Source organism: Geotrypetes seraphini, chromosome 16 (assembly GCF_902459505.1).
Source record: "Geotrypetes seraphini chromosome 16, aGeoSer1.1, whole genome shotgun sequence".
Classification (NCBI taxonomy): Eukaryota; Metazoa; Chordata; class Amphibia; order Gymnophiona; family Dermophiidae; genus Geotrypetes; species Geotrypetes seraphini.
Window position 1 is genome coordinate 1737956 of NC_047099.1, and position 25792 is coordinate 1763747.

The following is a 25792-nucleotide window of genomic DNA, read 5'->3' on the forward strand; positions in this document are numbered from 1 at the left end:
CAAAAGATGACAAAGTCTGAATGAGATGCTTGAGGTAGAATGAAAAATGGAAAGCATAGTTCCCTGATCTGTTTGCCAGCATCGCATTTTGATACAACCTCTTGCCAAACTTATCCATGGCCTTACCTTCTCTGCCAGGAGGGACAGAAGCGTACACACTAGCCCCCGTGGATTTCTTTAGAGTGGATTCCACCAACAATGATTCATGAGGGAGTTGTGGTTTGTCAAAGCCCGGAATAGGTATGACCTTATATAAGGAGTCCAATATAAGGAGTCCAGTTTGCGGGGAGCTCCTGGGATGGTCAAGGGTGTCTCCAGATTTTTGTAAAAAGTCTCTCGCAAAATATCATGGAGAGGCAGTTTGAGAAATTCCCTTGGAGGCTGGTCAAAGTCCAGTGCATCGAGAAATGCCTTGGACTTTTTGGATTCAGCCTCCAAGGGAATAGAGAGAGTCACACATCTCTTTGAGAAAAGAGGTAAAAGAAGTTGCGTCAGGTTTAGAGGACGGATCTAAAACAGAAGGATCCTCTTCCCCTGATGAACACTCTCCCTCTGAGAGAAGAGGGTCCTCCGAATCGCCCCACAGATCAGGGTCCCTTACTTGAAAACTGTGGTCCCGGGATTCCGGTGTGGAGGGTTCTGGGTGTCGAGTTTTATGCATCGACTTCCCAGACCTCTGTGAAACGGTACCGGGAGATGTTATAGGCTGTGTCGGCGCCGAAGTTTGAACAGCCTGGTGTAAGGATCTCGGTTCCGGCGCTAAGACCGGCATAGATACCGAGGAAGTAGTATGCATCGGTACCGACAAGGTGGATGCCGACAAAGGAGGCTGCTCCACTGCCGGTACCGGAGGCTCAGACCGGACTGGGAATGGAAGGCTCGGTGTCAGAAGAGCAGGTAGCAGCTGCTGTAGTTGTTCTTTGAGCTGTACCTGCAGGACGGCGGCAATGTGCTCGTCCAGTGAAGGCACCGGTACCGCTTTTTTCTTCTGCGGTACCTTGGGTGCCGCTCTACACTCTGAAGAGGAACCCAATGTCGAGGGGCTTACCTCAATCGGAGCGGAGCGCTTCCGCGGGCGCCTCGAGGTCGGCAGGATTGGGCTCGCTGCCACTGAGACCGGAGGGCGCTCCAGTGGGGAAGGCTTCTTAGCCGGCTTACCTGATGGGTGTGACGCCGGCGCGGTGTCGACGAGGCAGGTGCCGACTGCGTCAGGGTCGAAGTGGGGACCGGTGCCGCCGAATCCGACATCTCGGTACCAAACAATAATCGCTGTTGGATTTGGCGATTTTTTAAAGTTCTCTTTTTAAGAGTGGCACAGCAGGTGCAGGTGGACGCTCGATGGTCAGGACCAAGACACTGCAGACACCAGTTGTGCGGGTCTGTGAGTGAAATTGGTCGAGCACACCGCTGGCACTTCTTAAACCCGGGTTGAGGGGGCATGAAGGTAAAAATGGCTTCTGCCAAATCGAAGGCCAAGGCCTCGATGGTGGCAACAGGCCCCGCCGGGGCGAAACCGAAAAAATGAGAAAAAAAAACCAAAGTTTTTTTTTTTTTTTTAAAGAAAAGAAAATAAAGGACAAAAAAATTTCCTTCAGGGTTTACGCGAGCGGGAAGCACAAAAAAATTCTTACAACAGCCGTTGAAAGAAACGCATCTTCTTAGCTCCGCGGAAACTAAGAAACTGGGGACCGCACGCCTCCGTCGGGCGGGAAGGCACTCGCGCGTGCACGGTGCGGCCTGCTAGAACTTTCCAAGTTCTTAGAGTGCAATCACTCTAAAATTGTCCGGACCGGGGCTCCGTCGGTGCCGTCACCCATCAGTCAAGAATATGCTGCCTGCTTGTCCTGGGATAATATCAAATACCATCCAAATCTGACATCCCATTTTATTCTGTACCTCCCCATGATGCTTGCCTCCTTTCTCTATTCCCAACAAGCAGCTACTGCAGAGTAGAGAGTTGCACGGGGACAGAAATCCCACCCGTCCCCGTCAGGATGCTCTCCATCCCCACCCGTCCCCGCCAGGATCCTCTCCGTCCCCACCCATCCCCGCAAGGAATTACCTCCATCCCCGCCCGTCCCCATAAAAAGCAGCAATTACTTCTGACAGGATCAATTCCAGTTTCTTTTGTGTTTGTGCTGCTGTTTTCCTTGTGGAATCTCTTTGGTGGAACCCTTTTTTTGTTTTCTGTTCAGGCAATTAACTTATAAAGCCCCTCTTTTACTAAGGCTGACGTGTCCATTATATTATATGGACGAACCCTGCTTCCAAAGCCTTCCATCCCCCTGGGAGTCCCGTTGGTTAGAAGGGGGTCCCCATGGGAGTCCCGTGGGCCAGAGGGGGGTCCCCGTGGAATCCCGTGGGACCCATGAGATTCCCGCGATCCCCGTTCCCGTGCAGACCTCTACTACAGAGCAGACTCGCAGGTCACTGGGTTTTCTCCCCTCCCGTTAGAGGCTCACTAAATTTTAGGTTCAGTACTGGACAGCAGATGGGCAGTGTTGGAGGCGGAGGATTTCATTGATGCAGCAATATCAAATTTATACTGGCCCAGCGATCTGCCACGAAAACTCGATGTACATCAAGTCGCTAGGATTTGAACATGAGTTGACGGCACCTAACTGAAACAGTCATGATTTGGTTTCAACAGTTTCAGCTGAAACCAAACCTCCTCTCCCCTCAGACCATAAGAACATAATAGCCTTACTGGGTCAGACCAATGGTCCATCAAGCCCAGTAGCCCGTTTTCACAGTGGCCAATCCAGGTCACTAGTACTTGGCCAAAACACAAGGTGTAGCAATATGCCATGCTACTGATCCAGGGCAAGCAGTGGCTTCCCCCGTGTCTTTGTCAATAACAAGACTATGAACTTTTCCTCCAGGAACTTGTCCAAACCTTTCTTAAAAACAGCTACGCTATCTGCTCTTACCACAATCTCTGGCAATGCGCTCCAGAGCTTAACTATTCTGAGTGAAAAAAATATTTCCTCCTATTGGTTTTCAAACTATTTCCTTGTAACTTGAGTGTCCCCTAGTCTTTGTAATTTTTGATGGAGTGAAAAATTGATCCATTTGTACCCATTCCACTCCACTCAGGATGTTGTAGACTTCAATCATATCTCCCCTCAGCCGTCTCTTTTCCAAGCTGAAGAGCTCTAACTGTTTTAGTCTTTCCTCATACGAGAGGCGTTCCATCCCCTTTATCATCTTGGTTGCTCTTTGAACCTTTTCTAGCGCCACTATATCTTTCTTGAGATAAGGAGACTAGATGAGGTCGCACCATGGAGCGATACAGGAGCATTATACCATTCTTAGTCTTGTTAACCATCCCTTTTTTAATAATTCCCAGCATCCTGTTTGCTTTTATGACCGCCACCGCACATTGGGCGGAAGGTTTCATCGTATTGTCTACGATGATACCCAGATCCTTTTCTTGGGCGCTAACCCCCCAAAGTGGACTCTAGCATCCGGTAACTGTGATTAAGGTTATTCTTCCCAATGTGCATCACTTTGCATTTGTCCACATTAAATTTCATCTGCCATTTAAACGCCCAATCTTCCAATTTCCTAAGGTCCGCCTGCAATTTTTCACAATCCACATGTATTTTAACAACTTTGAACAGTTTAGTGTCATCTGCAAATTTAATCACCTCATTCATCATTCCAATTTCCAGATCATTTATAAATAAATAGCATACAGACAGTACAGACCCCACTGTGGCACGCCACTGAATGGCCATTTAACCCTAACTAATTCCTAATCCACGACTGAATTTTTCCACCTATCCCATGACACTTTAATTTTCTCAGGAGCCTCTTATGAGGAACTTTATCAAAAGCTTTCTGAAAATCTAGAAACACTATATCAAGAGACGATGGTGCGAAGACGAAGGCTTCGACTTCGTGCGCAACTGGACGGCGTTCTGGGGAAAAAGCAAGTACTACAGAAGGGATGGACTACACCTCAACAAGGAAGGAGCAAGAGTTTTGGCAGGCAACATGAAGAAAGCAATAGAGAAGGCTTTAAACTGAAGGACAGGGGAAAGCCGACAGTCGACAACCGGTCGATGGCACGGACAACAGGATGCCCCGACGTAGGAACAAAGGACCACTACTCATACACAAGAGAGGTCGACCTCACAGCCAACAAAGGAGAACAAGCAGGAAAGGACAACTCAGACACAGGAGGGGATGACCACACAGCAAACATGGGAGATAACACAGGAGCAGTAAAGGATACCGTAAATGAAACTGTAAGGACAGCCAAGAGTAGAAGGTCCAAAAAGGTAACACGAAGGGAACTTAGATGTATGTATACAAATGCTAGAAGTCTAGGAAACAAAATGGGAGAACTAGAGACGATAGCAAGACATGAGAACATGGATATCATTGGCATAACAGAAACATGGTGGAATGAAGAAAACAAATGGGACACAGTACTACAGGGATACAAACTATATAGAAGAGATCGAGAAGGGCAGAAAGGTGGAGGTATTGCCCTATATGTTAAGGAAGAAATAGATTCTGTTGGAATGAGTACAACAGACAGGAAAGAGAAGCTGGAGTCCCTCTGGATCAAAATTCCTGGTCGCAATGGCGCAGATATAAAAATTGGCCTTTACTATCGTCCCCCAGGACAGGCGGAAGTCACTGACTCAGAAATGATGGAGGAAATCAAACAAGTATGCAAGACAGGCAATGTAGTTATATTGGGAGACTTCAATTTCCCAGGAATAGACTGGAAACTAGGAGCCTCCAACTGCGGCAAGGAGGCCAAGTTCCTGGAGGTGCTAGGGGATTGCTTCCTGGAGCAAATGGTAAAAGAGCCGACAAGAGGCGACGCCACCTTGGACTTGGTCCTAAATGGTCTCACTGGACCGATAACAGAAGTAGAAGTCATGGTTCCACTGGGAACGAGTGATCACAATGTAATCAACTTTAAACTTGACATCGGGAAAGGGAAACATGTCAAAACCTTAACCACCACCTTAAACTTTAAAAAGGGTAAATACGATTGCATGAGAGCCATGGTAACAAAACGACTCGAGAAGATGGTGGACAAACTTGAAACAGTAGATCAGGCATGGTGCCTATTGAAAAATACTATTGCAGAAGCACAAGATCTCTACATTCCGAGGATTTCCAAAGATCGGAGAACTAAAGGCAAAAGAGAACCGGCATGGCTTACCATACAGGTGAAGGAAGCCATAAAGGTAAAGAAGGACTCTTTCAAAAAATGGAAATGCACGAAGACAACCGAAGCCTGGAACAAACATAAAGATGAACAGAAGAAATGTCACAAGGCGGTGAGGGAAGCAAAACAGGACTATGAGGAAAAAATAGCCCGGGAGGCCAAAAACTTCAAGCCCTTCTTTAGATACGTGAAAGGGAAAAAACCTGCAAAAGAGGCAGTGGGACCCCTGGACGACAAGGGAAGAAAAGGGTACATCAAGGAAGATAAACAAATCGCAGACAAACTAAATTCCTTCTTTGCGTCCGTTTTTACGAAGGAGGACACCTCAACAATACCTGAAGCGGAGAAAGTGTTTGCAGGAGAAATAGAAGACAGCCTCACCACAGTTGAAGTGGACTTAGCCCAGATATACTATCAGATCGACAAACTTAAAAGTGACAAATCACCTGGACCGGATGAAATTCACCCGAGAGTCTTGAAGGAATTGAAGATTGAAATTGGAGAGTTATTGCAAAAACTTGCAAACCTGTCAATCAGAACTGGTCAGATACCAGACGACTGGAGGAAAGCGAACGTCACGCCAATTTTCAAAAAAGGATCGAGAGGAGAACCGGGCAACTATAGACCTGTGAGTCTTACGTCTGTCCCCGGCAAGATGATTGAATCACTGATCAAGGATAGCATAGTTCAGCACTTGGACACACACGACTTGATGAAACCCAGTCAACATGGATTCAGGAAAGGGAAATCGTGTCTGACGAATTTACTCCAATTCTTTGAGACCGTGAACGAGCAAATTGATAGTGGAAAGCCGGTGGACATAATATACTTGGACTTCCAGAAAGCATTTGACAAAGTTCCACACGAAAGACTTCTCAGGAAGCTACAAAGCCATGGCATAGAGGGAGATATACAAAGATGGATAGGCAAATGGCTGGAAAACCGAAAGCAGAGAGTGGGCATAAATGGGAAGTTCTCCGACTGGGAGAGAGTGACTAGTGGTGTGCCCCAGGGCTCGGTACTTGGGCCGATCCTTTTTAATATTTATATCAATGACCTGGAAAACGGAACATCCAGTGAGATCATCAAGTTTGCAGACGACACAAAACTCTGCCGGGCAATCAGATCGCAGGAGGACAGTGAGGAACTCCAGAGCGATTTGTGTCGGTTAGAAAAATGGGCGGAGAAATGGCAGATGAAGTTCAACGTGGAGAAATGCAAGGTAATGCATTTAGGCAGTAAAAATAAGGAATACGAGTACAGAATGTCAGGTGCAACTCTGGGGAAAAGTGAACAAGAAAGAGATCTGGGTGTACTGATAGATAGGACCCTGAAGCCGTCGGCACAATGCGTGGCAGCGGCAAATAAGGCAAATAGAATGTTGGGCATGATAAAGAAAGGAATCTCGAGTAGATCGGAGAAAGTTATAATGCCGCTTTATAGGGCAATGGTCAGACCCCACTTGGAATACTGCGTCCAACATTGGTCTCCCTACCTAAAGAAGGATATAAAACTGCTGGAGAGGGTGCAGAGACGAGCAACTAAACTAGTGAAGGGTATGGAGAAACTGGAATATGAGGATCGACTTAAAACACTGGGATTGTTCTCCCTTGAGAAAAGGAGACTGCGTGGGGATATGATCGAGACCTTCAAAATACTGAAAGGAATTGACAAAATAGAGCAGAGAAGATTATTTACAATGTCCAATTTGACACAGACAAGAGGACATGAAATGAAGCTAAGGGGGGGCAAGTTCAGGACTAATGTCAGGAAGTTCTGCTTCACACAGAGAGTGGTTGACATCTGGAATACTCTCCCAGGGGAGATTATTGCGGAATCGACAGTCCTAGGTTTCAAAAGCAAACTAGATGCATATCTCCTTGAGATAGGCATATAAAGATATGGTTGGCTATAAAATAAGCCAGGTGAATACCTAGCAGGGCCTCCGCGTGTGCGGATCGCCGGACTTGATGGACCGAAGGTCTGATCCGGAGATGGCGCTTCTTATGTTCTTATGTTCATTATCCACATGTTTTTTCCCCACTGAACCTTGTAACTACTTGAACCCTGTCAAGTTATTCTATCGATAAATCCAGATATCTTATACTTGTATTTCTATACCACAACATGTAATTTACTTAAATCGTTGTAATGTAATTCTCTCGGTAATGTCCTGATCTCTTTTAACTGTAATCCGCTTAGAACCGCAAGGCACAGGCGGAATAGAAATCACAAATGTAATGTAATGTAATGTTTATTCACACCTTCAAAGAAGTCAAGTGGAGGAACATAAGAATTGCTGCTGCTGGGTCAGACCAGTGGTCCATTGTGCCCAGCAGACCGCTCACGTGGCGTTCCCTAGGTTAAAGACCAGTGCTCTAAATGAGCCCAGCCTCACTTGCGTAGTTTCCAGTTGAATAGGAACTTGTCTAACTTTATCTTGAATCCCTAGAGGGTGTTTTCCCCTATAACAGCCTCCGGAAGAGCGTTCCAGTTTTCTACCACTCTCTGGGTGAAGAAGAACTTCCTTACGTTTGTACGGAATCTATCCCCTTTCAACTTTAGAGAGTGCCCTCTCATTCTCCCTACCTTGAAGAGGGTGAACAACCTGTCCTTATCTACTAAGTCTATTCCCTTCAGTACCTTGAATGTTTCGATCATGTCCCCTCTCAGTCTCCTCTTTTCAAGGGAGAAGAGGCCCAGTTTCTCTAATCTCTCACTGTACGGCAACTCCTCCAGCCCCTTAACCATTTTAGTCGCTCTTCTCTGGACCCTTTCGAGTAGTACCGTGTCCTTCTTCATGTACGGCGACCAGTGCTGGACACAGTATTTCAGGTGAGGGTGAACCATGGCCCGGTACAGCGGCATGATAACCTTCTCCGATCTGTTCGTGATCCCCTTCTTTATCATTCCTAGCAGTAGCCTAATGGTTAGTATAGTGGGCTGAGAACCTGGGGAACTGGGTTGAATTCCCATTGTAGCTCCTTGTGACCTTGGGCAAGTAAATGCCCCAGGCACAAAAACTTTAGATTGTGAGTTTACCAGAGACAGAGAAAAGTACCTGCATATAATATATGTAAACCATTTTGGCTGTACTACAGAAAGGCAGTATATCAAATCCCTAACCCTTGAATCCATGACCTAAGAATCCCTAATTCTGTATTTCTTTATTTATACTCCGTCTTTACCAAGGCGGGTCACAGTAAAACACATACACAAACAGAATCACATACAATACAACAAATCAAACATCAATATAATATGATAATAATGTAAAGCCTCCTAAAATTACAAAGAGGCTACCATGGCCTCACATCACATCAATTGATCTAGTAGCCTAGTTAAGGTAGGAGCGATCCCTACTCACTCTTGTCTATGCCAAATGGCTGCTACTGGAGATCCTGGCAGCCATTTTGAGATTGGAGCCAGCACTGGCAGACATGACTGGGGACTGCTCCTGCCCCAGCTAGGTCATTAGACCACCAGGACTTCTAAGGTAAGTTGGTGGATGATGGTGGGTGGCTTTCTGTTGGGAGAGTGAAGGCACATGCCTGCCATGGTACCGCAAAACTGTACCGCAAATTTTGGCAGATTTGGTTTCAGCTGAAATTTAAAAAATTCAAGATCTGGTCACCCCACCATCTCCCACCCAACATGTCTAGTGAATGGCATTAGAAGAGTCTGCACTGCACATCATATGGAAAAAAAAAAAAAGGATAATTGTTCACATATTCACCTCTGTGACCTCGTGTGTTCTTTACCACCATTGGAAATTCCAGCACTTCAGCCTCATCAATCATTTTTGCAAAGTTCTCATGGCCACCTGGAGAAAGAAGCCCAAAGAATTAAACAGCTACACTCAGAATCTCAGGCCCTGTCTCTCCAAAAAAAATGTTCTCTGCATTTCCCAATCCTCTGGTCATATATAATGCTTTTTAAAAAAAAAAAAATATTGCCTATTTCCCTTAGGTTATCCCTTACTTTTTACTATTCCTCTGCATGTGGCTAGCTGATGCCGTCAAGGAATAATTATAATAGCAACATAAAAAGAGTGGCTGATGGAAGATGAAAGAAAAAGTGATGTATAATAATAATAATAACTTTATTTTTCTATACCGCCATAGTCAGGTGACTTCTAGGCGGTTCACAATGTAAGAAGGCTGGACATTCAGCGAATAACAAGGTCACAATACAATACAATAAGTCAACATACAATACAAGACAAAACAATACAATACAGTACGATACAGATCCCTCGATGAAGATCATATACTGTAGATCGAAACATCTGTTTGTGAATTTCACCTACGCCAGGAGTTTTATAAGTATGGGACTAGGAAGAGCACTAGATGGCTCCCAAAAAGGTAAGAAAATATCTAGGGTAAAGGTATACAAGTTTTTCAACAGTGACTAGAAATTCATGTGTATGAGCCTTGCATTCCTTTTTAAGATTTGTCATGAGTCATGTGAAAACATGTTTCTATCTTCTGAAACTGAATTTATATCCAAACACCTCTGCAATTCTTCAAAACAGCATGCAAAAAATTTTTCTCATCTGGAAAGCTCAACCAGGCCACATCCAAAGGTCAGATGGGCAAGAATGTTAGATGACTCTGAACTAGGGAGTAGGATTAATGACTGTCATGTGACTTGGTTTTGAAAGACCTGTGCCAACACAAAATCAGGGAGAGGCCCCCTGCATTAATAGTCAAGGACTAGAAGTTTCTTACGTACTCACCATAAGAAAAGGTGTCTGGCAGGGGTACCCCATGCCCGGCCAGTTCCTGGAATGTCCAAAATTTGTTCACACAATTGAGGATGGCCTGGGGGCGATTCATCAGCCGGCAGCCCATCTTCTCCAAGTGTCGCAAGACAGTGATATCGCTGTCACTCTGCACCCATGGTGTAGGCACCCGTACAACCACCACCTGAGGATAAGTGGTAACCAACTCTCCCTTAATTCGAAGACCTACCAAGAAAAAGAAAGCAGGGACAGTGAGGGCAGACTCAGGAGACTGATTATTATTACTTTTTCCAACAGCACTTTCTCTTCAAATAAAGATTTTTCCTGCAACTGAACACACTGACTAATATATTTCTCGTCCAAGAACTAGGACACTTATCTCAATAATCCCATAAGGTTCCAGCATTGGTGTGGCTTATAAAACTCCCGTGTTGTGAGCATTAGATGGATCCCCCACAATTTGATTGCTGTGTAGCAATACACTCGGATGGGCACAACTGGTGAAGGCTCCCTCGATGAAGATCATATACTGTAGATCGAAACATCTGTTTGTGAATTTCACCTACGCCAGGAGTTTTATAAGTCACACCAGCGCTGGAACCTTATGGGATTATTGAGATAAGTGCCCTTGTTCCTGGACAAGAAATATATTTATACATTTTTTTAGAGTTTTGAATCACTATTGAACTATTGTAATTTTTCAGAACAGATTTATATTCATATTTTGGGTTTTTGTTGATTTGAAGAGGTGGCACAGTTTTTTGCACATTCACCTGAGCTTCATATGCACCTGTAGGTGGTTGGAGGTTAAGATCAGATGATTAGACCTTGTCAAACAGGACAAGGATCTGGAATAGCATTGGGCTATAAGAGATCTCATGATCTGATCCATAAATTTCTATGATGCCCTTTCTCCTCCTTTAATCATTTTTCTTATTAGTTTGGTTTTGGTATAATGGGTGTTGATGATTGAAATATTAAACATAAATAACAGACAAATAATATAAAAAAGGAATTGATTTGTAAATTTACTCCTTTTTTCTTTTGATTTCTATGTGTGGGTAATAACTTTATTAAGACCATTTTCTATGTGGTCCTTTGGAGAGTCAGCATCTAGGCCAGACATGTCAAACTCTGGCCCGTGGTGTAATAAAATTTGGCCTGCTAGACAATTACAAATTTGCACTTAAGCTGGCCCGCCGGCAGACTTTTTTTTACCCAATCAGGTAGAAGCGCCGTATCAGCCATAGGTTCCCTCTGCTGCTGTCCTGTATGTCAGAGGAGGGGTGGGACTGTGGCAGAGGGAACGTGCTGCAGAGCCTGACAGCAGCCTGCTAGGATCGCTACAGCTGACCGGCAATCCTCTGCAGGCTGCTTTAATATGAGACTGGGATGGAGGGAGGGAAGCAACAGAGGGCCAAATCTCAGGAAGATGCCAGACCTCCGGGGGAGGTAAGGGAAAGGAGACCCTGGTAAGCGAGTTATCAGAAGACAACCAGAGCCTGGGACCACAACAAAAGGTAGAAAAAATAATTTTATTTTCTGTTTTGTGATTACAATATGTCAGATTTGAAATGTGTATCCTGCCAGAGCTGGTGTTAGATAGCAGGTGTGAACTAACTTTTCCTCTCTCCCAAAAGAGAGAGGAAAAGTCTTTTTTATTTATTTTGTTTATATCACAGAGCCGGCGTGGGGTTGGAGAAGTTGTAACCCTATACTTCTACTAAGACTAAGGGGTCCTTTTATTAAGGTGCGCATTTAGAGTGCGCTAAATCAATTAGCGTATCTTAATAAAAAGACCCCTAAGTATTTTATTAAAAAATTTGGTCTACAACTTAGCCTATGTTTTACATTTCGGCCCCTTATGTGATTGAGTTTGACACCCCTGATCTAAGCAGTTATGAGATAAAAGTAGACAGAAAACTAAATGGCTGCTCTGAAAACATCTTCCAAACAAATTGACGTCAAACAAACCATCCAAGCAGCCAGAATGAACAGTTATGTTATGGGACTTTAATAAATCTTTATAAAAAGAAAACAAACATGCCAAAACAGGCGATCCATGTCTGCTGAGGTTGCAACACCAAACTGTGCAGACTTCCTTACAACCGAGATTCTGTTTAGGGTTACCTTATGGCTCCAGAAAAAGGATGGACTGAAAGTAATGGAAGTAAAACCCAGTTATTTACCAAAGACTGCTTAAAATAGAAATTCTGAACACTTTTGGGAGAATTTTTCAACAAGCACTACCGTGTAGTTCAATTCTACATACAACAGGCAAGTTAATAAATACTTGGAGGCTACTTTTGATCCATAATTTTAAGGTAATAAACAGTACTTATCAATAAAAATTATTTAAACAAACTTCAGAGCTTCCTCCTCCAATTCTACTGTGAAGCCCAGGAAGCTTTTGTCTTTAATTAAATTTTTTTTAGTCTCTCTCTCAGGTGTGTTAGTTGGGCCCTTTGGGAGTGAAACAGCTAAAGTATCTTGCTATGATATACCTGCAGGCATCTTTAATGGGTCCTTTGGGGTCTTAGGGCTTGCTGCTTCTATTGGAGGCAATTCTATTTTGCAGCTTGTTAACCCCATCCCCATTGGTGAAGTGTTTAATTGTTCTGCAGTGCTGAGAGGATAATTAAGCCTTCCACAACGCACAACTGCTGAGGTAAGAACATAAGAATTGCCGCTGCTGGGTCAGACCAGCGGTCCATCGTGCCCAGCAGTCCGCTCACGCGGCAGCCCTCTAGTCAAAGACCAGCGCCATAAGACTAGCCCTATCTGCGTACATTCCGGTTCAGCAGGAACTTGTTGAGCTTGGTCTTGAATCCCTGGAGGGTGTTTTCCCCTATGACAGACTCCGGAAGAGCGTTCCAGTTTTCTACCACTCTCTGGGTGAAGAAGAACTTCCTCACGTTCGTACGGAATCTATACCCTTTCAATTTTAGAGAGTGCCCTCTCGTTCTCCCTACCTTGGAGAGAGTGAACAACCTGTCCTTTCCCACCAAGTCTATTCCCTTTAGTACCTTGAATGCTTCAATCATGTCTCCTCTCAATCTCCTCTGTTCAAGGGAGAAAAGGCAGAGTTTCTCTAATCTTTACGGCAACTCCTCCAGCCCCGTAACCATCTTAGTCACTCTTCTCTGGACCCTTTCGAGTAGTATCATGTACGGCGACCAGTGCTGGGTGCAGTACTCCAGGTGAGGGCAACCGTGGCCCGGTACAGCGGCATAATAACCTTCTCCGATCTGTTCGTGATCCCCTTCTTTATAATGCCTAGCATTCTGTTCGCCCTTTCCGCCGCCACCGCACATTGCGCAGTGCATAGGACAGGCTTTTCGTTGAGGCTCCTGTTTAGGAGGCCCCAAAAGTATGCAGGGAGGAGGGTTGGTCACCGAATTGGCAAGTCTGATTTTTAAAGAAAATGAATCAGTTCAAATCGATTCACTGAAGTGAATTGGTGAATAGATTTGAATCGGGCAGCACTACTATCTGCTAGAAAAGATATTAGCAAGGTAAGAACCTAATCTCTTTTTCTAGTGCAATAGATGCGTCATTCTCAAAGATCAGGATACACAAAAGCTGTCCCTGAAATCTAGGGTGGGAGCATTGTGCTGGCTTGTAACACTGAGGACCCAAAGGCAGAGTCCTCCCTTGCCATTATATCCACTCTGTAAAATTTGGAAAATGTACGCAGAGTGGACCAAGTCGCTGCTCTACAAATCTCCTCAGGGGAGACAGTGCGAACTTCTGCCCATGACAAAGCCATGCCTCTAGTTGAATACTCCCTTACGGAAACAGGGAACTGTATCCCACAAACAAAATATGCTGACAAAACGGCTCTATGGAGCCATCTGGAAATCATGGTCTTGGAAGCAAGCACACCATGTCTACCTGGATTTGTAGGCTCCAATATATATATATAGTATATAAACCATATATCTTCACACCCCGTTCATATCTTAATTTTAAGAACAATTTCAACTTGATCCTCAGCAAGGCCACCTCCCCACTCAGTGTTCACTCATAGTGGGCGGCTTTATGCCTCAACTCGTCATTGGATCCTTTGCTCTTTATTTTGGTTTTATTTTTAAAATTTTTCTTTCCATTTTCATTTTATTCTTATCTTTAATAATTATAACTTATAAACAGCAACCTAAAATGGTTTTACTTAGCTTAGCTTCTGGTCTCAGTTCACAAAAGGAGAGATAACCGACATGTTTCACCCTTGTGTTTTCAGCAGTTTTATCAAGGCTATCACTCCCTCATAACTCACACTCCATTCTGAACAGACCAATTTGCATATAATGGAATATAATGGAATGCATATAATGGAAGTGACAGGCATGTAAATCTGCTCCATGCATATTCATTAGGGCTAGCCTGAAAACCCGATTGACCTGGTGGTCCTACAGGACAGGGTTGGCCACCACTGTTCTGGACTACTCTCAATATTTTTAAAATTTTCATATGAGCCCCAACATATACAATAGTCAAGGATACTTAAAATGGAAGACGAAAAGAGGTTTTGTCAAAATACTTCTTAATGGTACAAAGCTTCCAAAGCACCGAAAAACATTTCTTAGTCAATAAATGAGTATGTTTTTCCAATGTAAGGTGTTTATCCAACGTTACCACCAATATTTTTATGGATTGTTCTATGTTATAATCCAACCCATTCACATGTATCATTGTTTCTTTGAGCTTATCGTTAAGTGTTGCCAGAAAAAATTTAGTTTTTTCCTTATTTAATTTCAGTTTAAAAGCCGTCATCCAAAGCTCAATCTGATTTGGTTGCAAGGAGATTTATAAATTCAGGTGACAGACTAGTAAGTGGGATGACTATAGTAATATCATCTGCGTAGATGTAGAACTTGAGCTTTAAGCTTTGCAACAAATTTCCCAGCGAAGCTACATAAATGTTGAACAAAGCAGGAGAAAGAGGGGAACCCTGGGGGTACCCCACAAGAGTTTTTCCAACAAAATGAGAAGATGTCATCCTTAAACACCTGATACGATCTTTTACCCAGGAAATCACGAAACCAATTCAAGACGTTTCCCAAGATTCCAATGGATTCTAAACAATCCAAAAGAATATTGTGATCCACCAGATCAAATGTACTGCTCAAATCGAGCTGCAGGTTCAGAGCACTTACACCCTGACTAAAAAGTGAGTGTAAGTAATCTAACAATGAGGCCATGACAGTTTCGGTACTAAAATCTGACCGAAAACCAGATTGATTATCATGCAATATATTGAACTTGTTCAAATATTTAACCAGTTCAATATTAACCGTACCCTCCAATAACTTAATAGCCAAGGGAATGCTAGCTATGGGTCTGAAATTAGATGCAACACTAGAAGATTCTTTAATGTTTTTTCTAATCGGTGTGATCACAATTTGGCCAAGGTCTTCAGGGAACATCCCATTGGATAGTAAAAAAAGCAGCAATTTGGCCTTAAAATTAACCAGAGCAACTTTCATAATATTAGGTGGGCAGCTGTCCAATCTATAATATGCTTTTACATACCTATTGTAGGATTTACTAAAAGTTTGCCAATCTATATCTATAAATTTATTCCAACATAAATCTACTCTAGAAACATCAGAATCTTGGAGTATAGGAAAACACCAGTGGTGAAGGACAGGGGTAGCTAAGGTGGCCCTTAATTTATTGGTGTAATAACTTCTCATAGAGTATGAAAGGAAAACCTTCACCATATCTTTTTGAAACACACAGCATTCTGCAAGATCCTCTACCTTCTGATATAGAAAAAGAAGTTACATGATGGGCACCCAGTGATGAGCAGTCCTTGCTGCAATGGTTAAGAACATAAGAATTGCCGCTGCTGGTGCAGACCCTTGGTCCATCGTGCCCAGCAGTCCACTCACACGGCGGCCCTCTGGTCAAAGACAAGCACCCTGAGACTAGCTCTACCTGCATAAATTCTGGTTCAGCAGGAACTTGTCTAACTTTGTCTTGAATCCCCCATATGTCTTCATAGCAAACCATGGGCTTTTCCTCCAGGAACTTCTTTTTTAAACCCAGCTATGTTAAGTTTTCATAGTGTGCAGCAAGGATAAGACTGCCTGATTCGGAATTCAGATCTTGGGAACAGCTACATGCAGCATGAACCCCAAAGGGTTCAGCTTCAGAAGGACATCTTCATGCCTTCAGCTAGCGAGGAACAAAAACCTCTCACGTAGGAGGGATGTGGATGACAGACTTCTGAAATGGAAGACAATGATCCATTAAAAACAACAGCATTAGGAACAGAAGTAGGCATGAAAACTGAGGCACAGTAGAACAAAAAGTGATTCATAAGAAGCAGATCTGGCAATTATATCACCTGTTCCTTCCTCAAATTTGGGAGTGATGATCTGCATTTCAGCTTCTTACCCAGATTACCCTGTTCAATGGTCAGCACAATATCATCCATTAACAGGGCTCGAAACTCCAACTCCTCTTCACAACACTTGGCTTTCAGTGCCCGCAGGATCTCTTGCTGTGGGTAGTCATCTTTTATGCGACGGTCAGTCAGGAACCAGAGTCTACCAGTGGAGCTACACATCTTATGCTTCAAGCAGCTTCCCTTCAAAGGACTTCTGGAAAAACAGAAAAAGGAACAATCATGAGGACATAAGAAGGGCTGCCACTGTATCTCTCCAGGATGACTTGAGACTTCCCATACATATTTCTTCACTTTCTCCACAGTCCAAAGGGGCAAAAGAGAAAGAGCTGTGAATAAGTTAACAACATTTAAAATTTTAAGCATGATCTCTCTTTGTTTGAACAAGACTGCCCTGTGAACTTCTAAAAGCTAAGTTACTCAGAATTTCATATTCTGCTCTTTTCACTGTTTTTCAGCATTACATCTGCTTAATTGCTCTTCTCCTCCTCCCTGTTTCTTTACTTTAAAAAAACAAACAAACAAAAAAACCACAAAAAATAAACCCTTCTCTGTCCTCTTAAATCATATTTCCTCTTCCTCTTCATAGGAATAAGGGTTATATTAACTCCAATTAAATCCTGGTGCTTGTGTCACAGGGTGACTAAAGTAGGGAAAATCTTGTTATAAATCCTGTGTTTTAGGGTAGCCACTGATCTTCTGGTATACAGCATTTCTGTTTAAAATCCTGTTTTAGGGTAGCCACTGAACTGGTATAGAGCCTACATTTCTGACCTACCAGTTTTCAGCCATTGTGTCTGCTGATTGGGTGTAGAAGGGCTGATTTACTAATAAGGTTAACTGCATTATCTTTGAGACAATGCTGTGAACAAGACTGCCTGCCCTGTGCACTTCTAAAAGCTAAGTTACTCAGAATTTCATATCCTGCTCTTTTCGCTATTTTCCAGCATTACATCTGCTTAATTGCTCTTCTCCTCCTCCCTGTTTCTTACTTTGTTAAATCTTATTTCCTCTTTCTCTTCATAGGAATAAGGGTTATATAGTCCCACCCACCCCAGGGATCCCCACTCATATAGAGACCCAAATAAATCAGGACTACTCAAATCAAGTCATTTCACAATCAATCAAGATGACCTTTATTCTATGCAATCACTATGGTGCTTTAATTCCAAGACACACTATTTGGAAGCTTGCCCCATCTGTCTTCAACTTGCTAATATTAAGGAGGAGCTCTGCAAACTTAAACAGTTAAATCAGCTTCCATCACTCCTCAAAATCATACCAACTTACCACCTCTACCTCAAAGAATAAAACAGCCCAGGAATAAATGGGTCACAGTAGGCTCAGGAAGACTGCGACATGTAACATAGAAACATCCACTTTCACAAATATTACCACTACAGAATCCCTTTGCTCCACTAGTGCATTGCGATACTCAAGAAAACAGAAGGGAGGTGGGACTGGAACCAGTAAAGGTAACTCGAGAGAGAAAGAGCACCCTAAGCACAAATAAAAAAGCCCAAAACTATTCCTGCTGGGGGATTCCATCATTAACCTTGGAACAAGAGGAGACCAAAATAGTGAAATGTCTTCCAGGTTCCTCAGCTACCAAGAGTTCCAGACAAATACTGACTATAATTAAGGAAGAAACTAAGGATTTTAACACTGATGATGTTATCCATCTGGGAACAAATGACCTGGCCAACAACTCCACACTTGCAGCACTGAAAACTTTTCGGGATCTTGGTGAGGGCTTGAAACCTTTTGTAAAGATTTTAGCTTTTTCTGAAATACTGCCTGCATATGGAAAGAGAGAGCAAAGAGTAAAAAGCACAGAGGAGTTTAATAGATGGCTTTAGGTACATAGGAGGATGGGGAAATACATGGAAGGACAAGAAGCTATATTGCACTGATGGGCTTATTATTACTACAGCAGGAAAAAGAAACCTTGTGGAGAAATTTAGACAATATGGCCCTGATTCTGCAAAGTGCGGAAGATTGTAGGCAGCTGTAGGCGTCCTACAGCTGTCTAATCAGCCAATCGGGAGGCTTATTTTAAAAAAAAATGCTCCCCAGGCAGGCCGCCTATATTGAAGGCACCTCCAGGAGCCTAGGGAACCCCACAAGCCCGTCTAAGCTCGCCTAAGGCTAGGCGGTAGCCTTAGGCGAACCTTGGCGGCCAAGCACATCTCCCTAGCAGAGAGGGAGACGCTTACTATATAGGCTAGCAAAATGCTGGCCTACATGGTAAGTAGACGCTGCCGCTATACTTTATCGTGGCAAGGGATCTCCCTGCCGCGATTAGGATAGCGGCCACAGCTACAGCCGCAAGTCTCCCCAACTCCTCCCCCCCGAAGTTCACGGCAGGAGGGTGCCCAACCCCTCCTGCCGAAAGAACACGCCCCCCCCAAAGATCGCCGGCAGGAGGGTACCCAACCCCTCCTGCTGGACCCCCCCCCCCAAAACAAAATGCCCTAACCGCCCTGCCCGGACACCCCCAACAAGTACCTGGCAACATAGGCACCAGCTCTGTGGTTGCATGAGCACCCCCAATAATTTGGGGACCTCACATGACCAGGGCTAATGTGCAGTCCATCCAGGCATCTCTTCCCCTTCTATCCCTCTATCTCCCTTCCCAGACTTGTTTGGAGAAAGCTGCCGGTGCTGCTCGAAGCTTTACCTCTACTGTGATCTACCCAGGCAGAAATAGGGAAGTTGAGTCAAGGAGAGGGTGGATCACAGCAGAGGGAAAGCTTCAGGGCTGCGCTGACAGCTTGTGAGAATGACTAACATGCTGGGGCCCCTCTGAACAAGAAGAGTGAAAGGAGACCAAGAAGGGACAGAAGGGAAGAGATGCCCAGACCGTGGGGCCCCCTGGAGATGTTTTAAGTTAGCCCGGGGAGTAGTTGGGAAGAGAAAGGGAGAGCTGGTTGACCCTGGGGTGGTGGGGAAGGAGGGAGAGATGCTGAATGAAATGGTAGTTGAGAGAAGAAGAGATGGTGGATCTGGGGATGGTGGGGGGTCCATTGCTGCAACTGCGTGGATGGAGATGAAAAAAGGGAAGATGCCAGACCTCCGTGGGAGGGAAGGGAAACGGAAGGGGAGGTCAGAGATGGAAGATGGATGGTTAGCATGGAGAAAGAAGGAGACCTTAGCAAGCGAGTTATCAGAAGACAATCAGAACTTGGGACCAACATGAATGACCAGACAGCAAAAGGTAGAAAAAATCATTTTATTTTCTGTTTTGTGATTACAACATATCAGATTTGAAATGTGTATCCTGCCAGAGTTGGTATTCAGACCACGAACGTAGCTAGGATTTAACAGAGAGAAGAAAAGTCTTTTTTGTTTATTTTGTTTACACCCCAGCACCAGTGTAGGTAGGAGAGGGCAAAGGGGGGTGAAAAGTCTATAAAAGGGGTGAAGAGGCTATAAAATAAACCTACCAGGATGTTTGAAAAAAACACCCAATTGGGCAGGAAAAGCGAATCGTATCGAAAATTCAATTCAACTAAAAAATGCTGGGAACCGATATGTGGAAAGTGATGAGGAAAAAGCAAATGTGCTAAACAAATACTTCTGTTCTGTGTTCACAAAAGAAAATCCTGGAGAAGGACCGAGATTGTCTCGTAAAGTTACAAGAGAAAATGGAGTAGATTCTGCGCCGTTCACGGAGGGGAGTGTTTATGAGCAACTTGAAAAACTGAAGGTGGACAAAGCGATGGGACCAGACGGGATCCATCCCAGGATACTAAGGGAGCTCAGAGAGGTTCTGGCGAGTCCTATTAAAGACTTGTTAAACAAATCTCTGGAGACAGGAGCGGTTCCCGGGGATTGGAGGAGAGCGGATGTGGTCTCTATTCACAATGGTCACAGAGATGAAGCGGGAAACTACAGGCTGGTGAGCCTCACTTCGGTTGTTGGAAAAACAATCGAAGTGTTGCTGAAAGAAAGGATAGTGTATTTCCTTGAATCTAATGGTTTACAGGATCCGAGGCAACATGGTTTTACAAAAGGTAAATCGTGCCAAACGAACCTTATTGAATTTTTTGATTGGGTGACCAGAGAGCTGGATCGAGGACATATGCTAGATGCAATTTACTTAGATTTCAGCAAAGCCTTCGATACGGTTCCTCATAGGAGGCTCTTGAACAAACTTGAAGGGCTTAAGTTAGGACCCAAAGTGGTGAACTGGGTTAGAAACTGGCTGTCGGATAGACGCCAGAGGGTGGTGGTTAATGGAAGTCGATTGGAGGAAGGAAAGGTGAATAGTGGGGTCCCTCAGGGTTCGATGCTGGGGCCGGTCCTGTTCAATGTGTTTGTGAGTGACATTGCTGAAGGGTTAGAAGGAAAAGTGTGCCTTTTTGCAGATGATACCAAGATTTGTAACAGAGTAGACACCGAAGAGGGAGTGGAAAATATGAAAAAGGATCTGCAAAAGTTAGAAGAATGGCCTAATGCCTGGCAACTAAAATTCAATGCAAAGAAATGCAGAGTACTGCATTTGGGGATTAATAATCGGAAGGAACCGTATATGCTGGAAGGAGAGAAGCTGATATGCACGGACGGGGAGAGGGACCTTGGGGTGATAGTGTCCGAAGATTTAAAGGCAAAAAAAGTGTGACAAGACAGTGGCTGCTGCCAGAAGGATGCTGGGCTGTATAAAGAGAGGCATAGCCAGTAGAAGGAAGAAGGTGTTGATGCCCCTGTACAGGTCATTGGTGAGGCCTCACTTAGAGTATTGTGTTCAGTTTTGGAGACCGTATCTGGTGATGGACATAAGAAGACTTGAAGCGGTCCAGAGAATGGCAATGAAAATGACAGGCTTGCGCTATAAGACGTATGAGGAGAGACTGGAAGCCCTGAATATGTATGCCCTAGAGGAAAGGAGGGACAGGGGAGATATGATTCAGACGTTCAAATACTTGGAAGGGTATTAACGTAAAACAAAATCTTTTCCAGAGAAAGGAAAATGGTAAAACCAGAGGACATAATTTGAGGTAGAGGGGTGGCAGATTCAAGAGCAGTATTAGGAATTTTACTTTACAGAGAGGGTGGTGGATGCCTGGAATGCGCTCCTGAGAGAGGTGGTGGAGAGGAAAACGGTGACTGAGTTCAAAGATGTGTGGGATGAACACAGAGGATCTAGAATCAGAAAATAATATTAAATATTGAACTAAGGCCAGTACTGGGCAGACTTGCACAGTCTGTGTCTATATATGGCCGTTTGGAGGAGGATGGGCTGGAGAGGGCTTCAATGGCTGGGAGGGTGTAGATGGGCTGCAGTAGGTTTTGACAGAGATTTCGGCAGTTGGAACCCAAGCACAGTACCAGGTAGAGCTTTGGATTCTTGCCCAGAAATAGCTAAGAAGAAAAAATTTAAATTGAATCAGGTTGGGCAGACTGGATGGACCACTCGGGTCTTTATCTGCCGTCATTTACTATTTACTATGTAAACATAAAAATTTTCCTAACAATAATACTGCAATATTGCCGCTAGAGGCCTCAACAGTCATTTGGAGACCTTGTAACTACAAAGTAAATGAGTGGGAATGCTGACCCATTAGACAGTGCGAACCCCCAAATAAGGCCAGGGACTGAGTTGGGCGGGGGGTGAATCTGCCACATGTTGGCCATGTGAATACACATGGAAGCCTCTCAGATGAAGACTTTTCTTTCACGGGAAAGGTTAAGTGATGTGTGGGAGGCAGGTAGGAGAGTTCTAAATGCTGGCATCAGGGTAGGGATGTGGCAGCCTCACAGGGACCAACAGGGAATTACATCTGCCCATAGAGCAAGTATTTAGTAGTGTCTTGGAGCAGGCATACATTCCAACAGCCAGATTTCCCCATGTAGATGAGCTTTTCCTATGTGAATTAGGGAATGCATATCTGTACTGCTGTCCTGAGAGAGGGAGAGAATACCACCATTTCCAAAATTTATCATTTATTCCCTTTTCCATCTCCCTGAGAACTGTGCCAAACTCACACCTCCAGCTTCAGCCCTGGACACTTCCCTTCTAAATCAAAGCAAAAAAGAGTCATTTCAGACTTACTGCTGTCTAATTTCCAAGCCCTACTGATGTTTGTGGAAGTATAAAGTATTTAGGTCAAATGATATTATAACATACTTAGCCTTGCAGACACAAACTGCAAGAGAAGTGTTACAGTAGGGTGGACACAGCTAGACCTCTGCTCTCTCTCACATCCCAATCCTTAGTCGGCTCACACCTTCCCCCAAACTACCCTTTGCAAAGCAGTGTAGCCCTTTGCATTTGACTGCCATTGTTGAGGGGAAAAAAATTCCCAACTTGACAGGTCATCATGAGCTGCTTTCCCTGCACAAGGCAATTGTAGTTGACAGAAGGAAACTTACTTAACTCATTACTGCTGAAAAAACATGATCCCATGAAAAAATGCCAAATATGCTCCAGGTTTCCTAAATTTCAGCATTAGTATAAACTGGCATACAATTTTATAGGCCTACTATATACAGAGTCCCTTAACAAGTAATCAATATTACTTTGACTACATGGATCAACTATCCTGCCACAACTCAAAAACCTGGCAATGCCCTGAAAAAGAGCAGCAGGCATAATAAAGATGCAATCTTGTTAAGATTTTCTCAACTGTTTTACCTAAGATACACAGAAAAGTCTTTTTTTTAAGCTAGCGATAACATGTCCAGCTTCAACATTAATTTAGGAAACAAGCGACATGCCTAGCATTCTTACTGTGTCTGCTGCATGTCTTCCAAAGTAGTACAACGCTGCCATTTCCTGCAGTTTATACTCAAGACAGGCAAAATATCCCTTGCAATTAAAATGGCTCCCTCTATATCAGCTGGTTTATATTAAAGTGTTATACATCATGAGATTCTTTTTTGGCTGCAAACACACCACATCATACAATTGCCTCCCATATAATACACAATCAAGCCATAGCTGACAGAGTTCCTGAGCAGACAATGTCAGCAATTCTTCAAAAAGGAATCTACACCTTCCTCAGCAGGTTATCTCACTAAGATGTACCGTAGTTGTAATGCACTCTATGATAATACTGAGCCTTGAATTCTGAGCTGAATATTATCCACCTCTTTTGTCACAGTGCTCTCCTCCATAGTAATGGTAAAAAATGCATGAATTATTCCGAGCATGGTCAGAGATGGGGGTTCTCTTAAAGAGGAGTATTTAGAGGAAATAAACATACAAAAATGTAGTCAGAGGATCCAATGTTCGAAAAACACCCTAGCAGTAAATAGGGAAAAGCAGAACAGCTTTTTTTTGGCGGGAGGGGGGGGGAGAGGAGGAAGCAGGGACAACAAATATTACAGTAGATATAAAAGATCAAAGCACAATCACTTTCATAAGTAGAACTATGGACAGAAAAGGACAAGGATTAACGGTAGGAAAACAATTTTCCCCATCACCTTCAATACATTTTGATGTGCCACAGTAGTCCTGCCATGCGACTTCCGCTTTCTTTAATATCTGCAAAAGCCTGGCTTGTGTCCGATGATAAATACCCCAATGCAGCATTTTTTCCTTCTCCCCTGCTGATGCTCGATGTGTTCTCCATACAAATGGGATTATTAGAAAAAAAACAAAAAAAGAAAATAAGGGGGAGAAAGGAAGGTAGGTAACTACCGTGTATGAGTGTCTCCAGAAAACATCACTGTGCAATCTCTTCTACTGCGGCTGTGCAAAAATTAGACAGAATCAGGGGGAAGAGTCGGACCCTTCATCTGCTGGTAGTATCACAGCAATGGTCCCTCCTCCTGGTTACCGGTAGACCTGAAAAAATGCTCTTCAGACACCACCTCTCACCCTCCCCAAAAAAGGGATTTCTAAGTGCTCAGAAGAAACAGAGGACCTGCAACTTCAGGCTGAAAGCCTGCCCCTTATACTGTGACAAACATCCCTCTCCTCCACTCCCCCACCCTACAACACGCAGGGGCACTGCGGCAGATTTCTGACATGCTGCCCCCCCTAATTATAAAGGGTCAATATCAACTTGCAGCATAACTCCTAAATCCTTTCCTACCTTGTGCTCAAATACCAGCAAATCAAAATACTATTCTCTGGCTGTTAAATTACCTTCGGTTTCTGGCCAACTTACACATCCATTCCACCAGCTCGGCCAGTCCACACAGCCACCACAGGAGCAAAGCTCTCCAAAACATCCCAGACTCAAGGATTCTGTATACATTCCCCTCCACCCCTCAGAAACAAGTCTAACTACCCGCGTCCAGAACCTCACCCAATTTTAAAGCAATGTAAAAATGAGTAAAGGCTTTTAGGTTAAATCCAACAGCTCCTGTGAAAAATCAGTTATCTGAGTGCAAAGGCTGCAATGTCCTCTATGCCTAAGCTACAGACAGTATAAAGGTACAGGGATGCGGCTGGCTATCCTGAAAGCTAAGCACATGACAGAAGCTCTTAGCTTCTGTTTGCCTTGTCACTCCCTCCTCCTCAACCAATCTCTGAGAACCAACTCCAGCAGACCAGCGCCCTTAGAATGTGCAAGATTAAGGCAACCCAAGCAAGAGGGCATATAGAGAGAAGCGAATCAGGGTCTTTACCATCCTGCTTCAATTCTCCATGTTTTTTTTAATTTTGTAGAAAAAAAACATCTTCCAAAGCTACACCTGATGTGAAGGGAACATTTTGCTCAGAGGAATATGCGTGTTCCAGAAAGGTCAAAATAAACGAATCCCACATTTTATAGAGGGATAAAACCCCATAAATCTTTTAACCAGTGATTTTTTTTTTTTTGACAATTTACATTTTCCTAAGAAGGCTGCCTGGAATCACTATCAGATGTGTCATCAATAGGTGCTAAATATTGACACTTATCCAGTTGGGTGCCAACTCTGCCCCCAGAACACTCTAAAATAGCTGGTTTTCAGTTTGGTATTTAATGGTTATTTTCAGCATCACTATCCAGCTGTTGATACTATAATGAAACAATGCAATATAAAACTCTCAGTGCTGTTCATATATTTAAAACTAAAGTGCTTATCATTAAGCAGTTCTTATATGCTTGGGCAAAAAGGCTGTTTCTTCCACAAAATCTAATATTTGGGGGGTCATGAGTCCAACTTCTCAAGTTTTGATGAACAACTGATTCAGGGTGCATACTAGTGCTGCCTACTGAATTGATTTTTCGATTCGATTTTTCTGCCCAATTGGGTGTTTTTTTGCCAAACATCCTGGTGGGTTTATTTTATAGCTTCTTCACTCCCTTTGCCCTCTCCTACCCACATTGGCACTGTAGTGTAAACAAAATAAACAAACAAAAAAGAGTTTTCCTCTCTCTGTTAAATCCTAGCTCACGTTCGCGGTCTAATACCAGCTACATAAGAACATAAGAAGCGCCATCTCCGGATCAGACCTTCGGTCCATCAAGTCCGGCGATCCGCACACGCTGAGGCCCTGCCAGGT

At 43.8% G+C, this 25792-nt stretch overlaps 1 protein-coding gene across 10 annotated transcripts in view; it reads right to left on the minus strand.

Moving 5' to 3' along the window:
• Positions 1–25792, minus strand: part of RIMKLB (ribosomal modification protein rimK like family member B) — a 54573-nt gene that overhangs the window by 20014 nt on the left and 8767 nt on the right. For 3 of the 10 annotated variants that reach the window (XR_004537243.1, XR_004537244.1, XR_004537241.1), the window contains exons 1-4: positions 24446–24719; positions 16341–16546; positions 9933–10163; positions 8931–9017 (exon numbers count right to left, since the gene is read on the minus strand). Coding sequence is in view for 6 of the 10 variants with exons in the window: in XM_033924063.1 (XP_033779954.1) it covers positions 8931–9017; positions 9933–10163; positions 16341–16546; positions 24446–24531 (610 nt within the window). In the remaining 4 variants the exon portion in view is untranslated. Of the gene's footprint in view, positions 1–8930; positions 9018–9932; positions 10164–16340; positions 16547–23083; positions 23133–23778; positions 23936–23995; positions 24375–24445; positions 24732–25792 lie in introns of those variants that run through there. The other 7 variants (XM_033924067.1, XM_033924064.1, XR_004537242.1 and 4 more) reach the window with 6 other exon arrangements.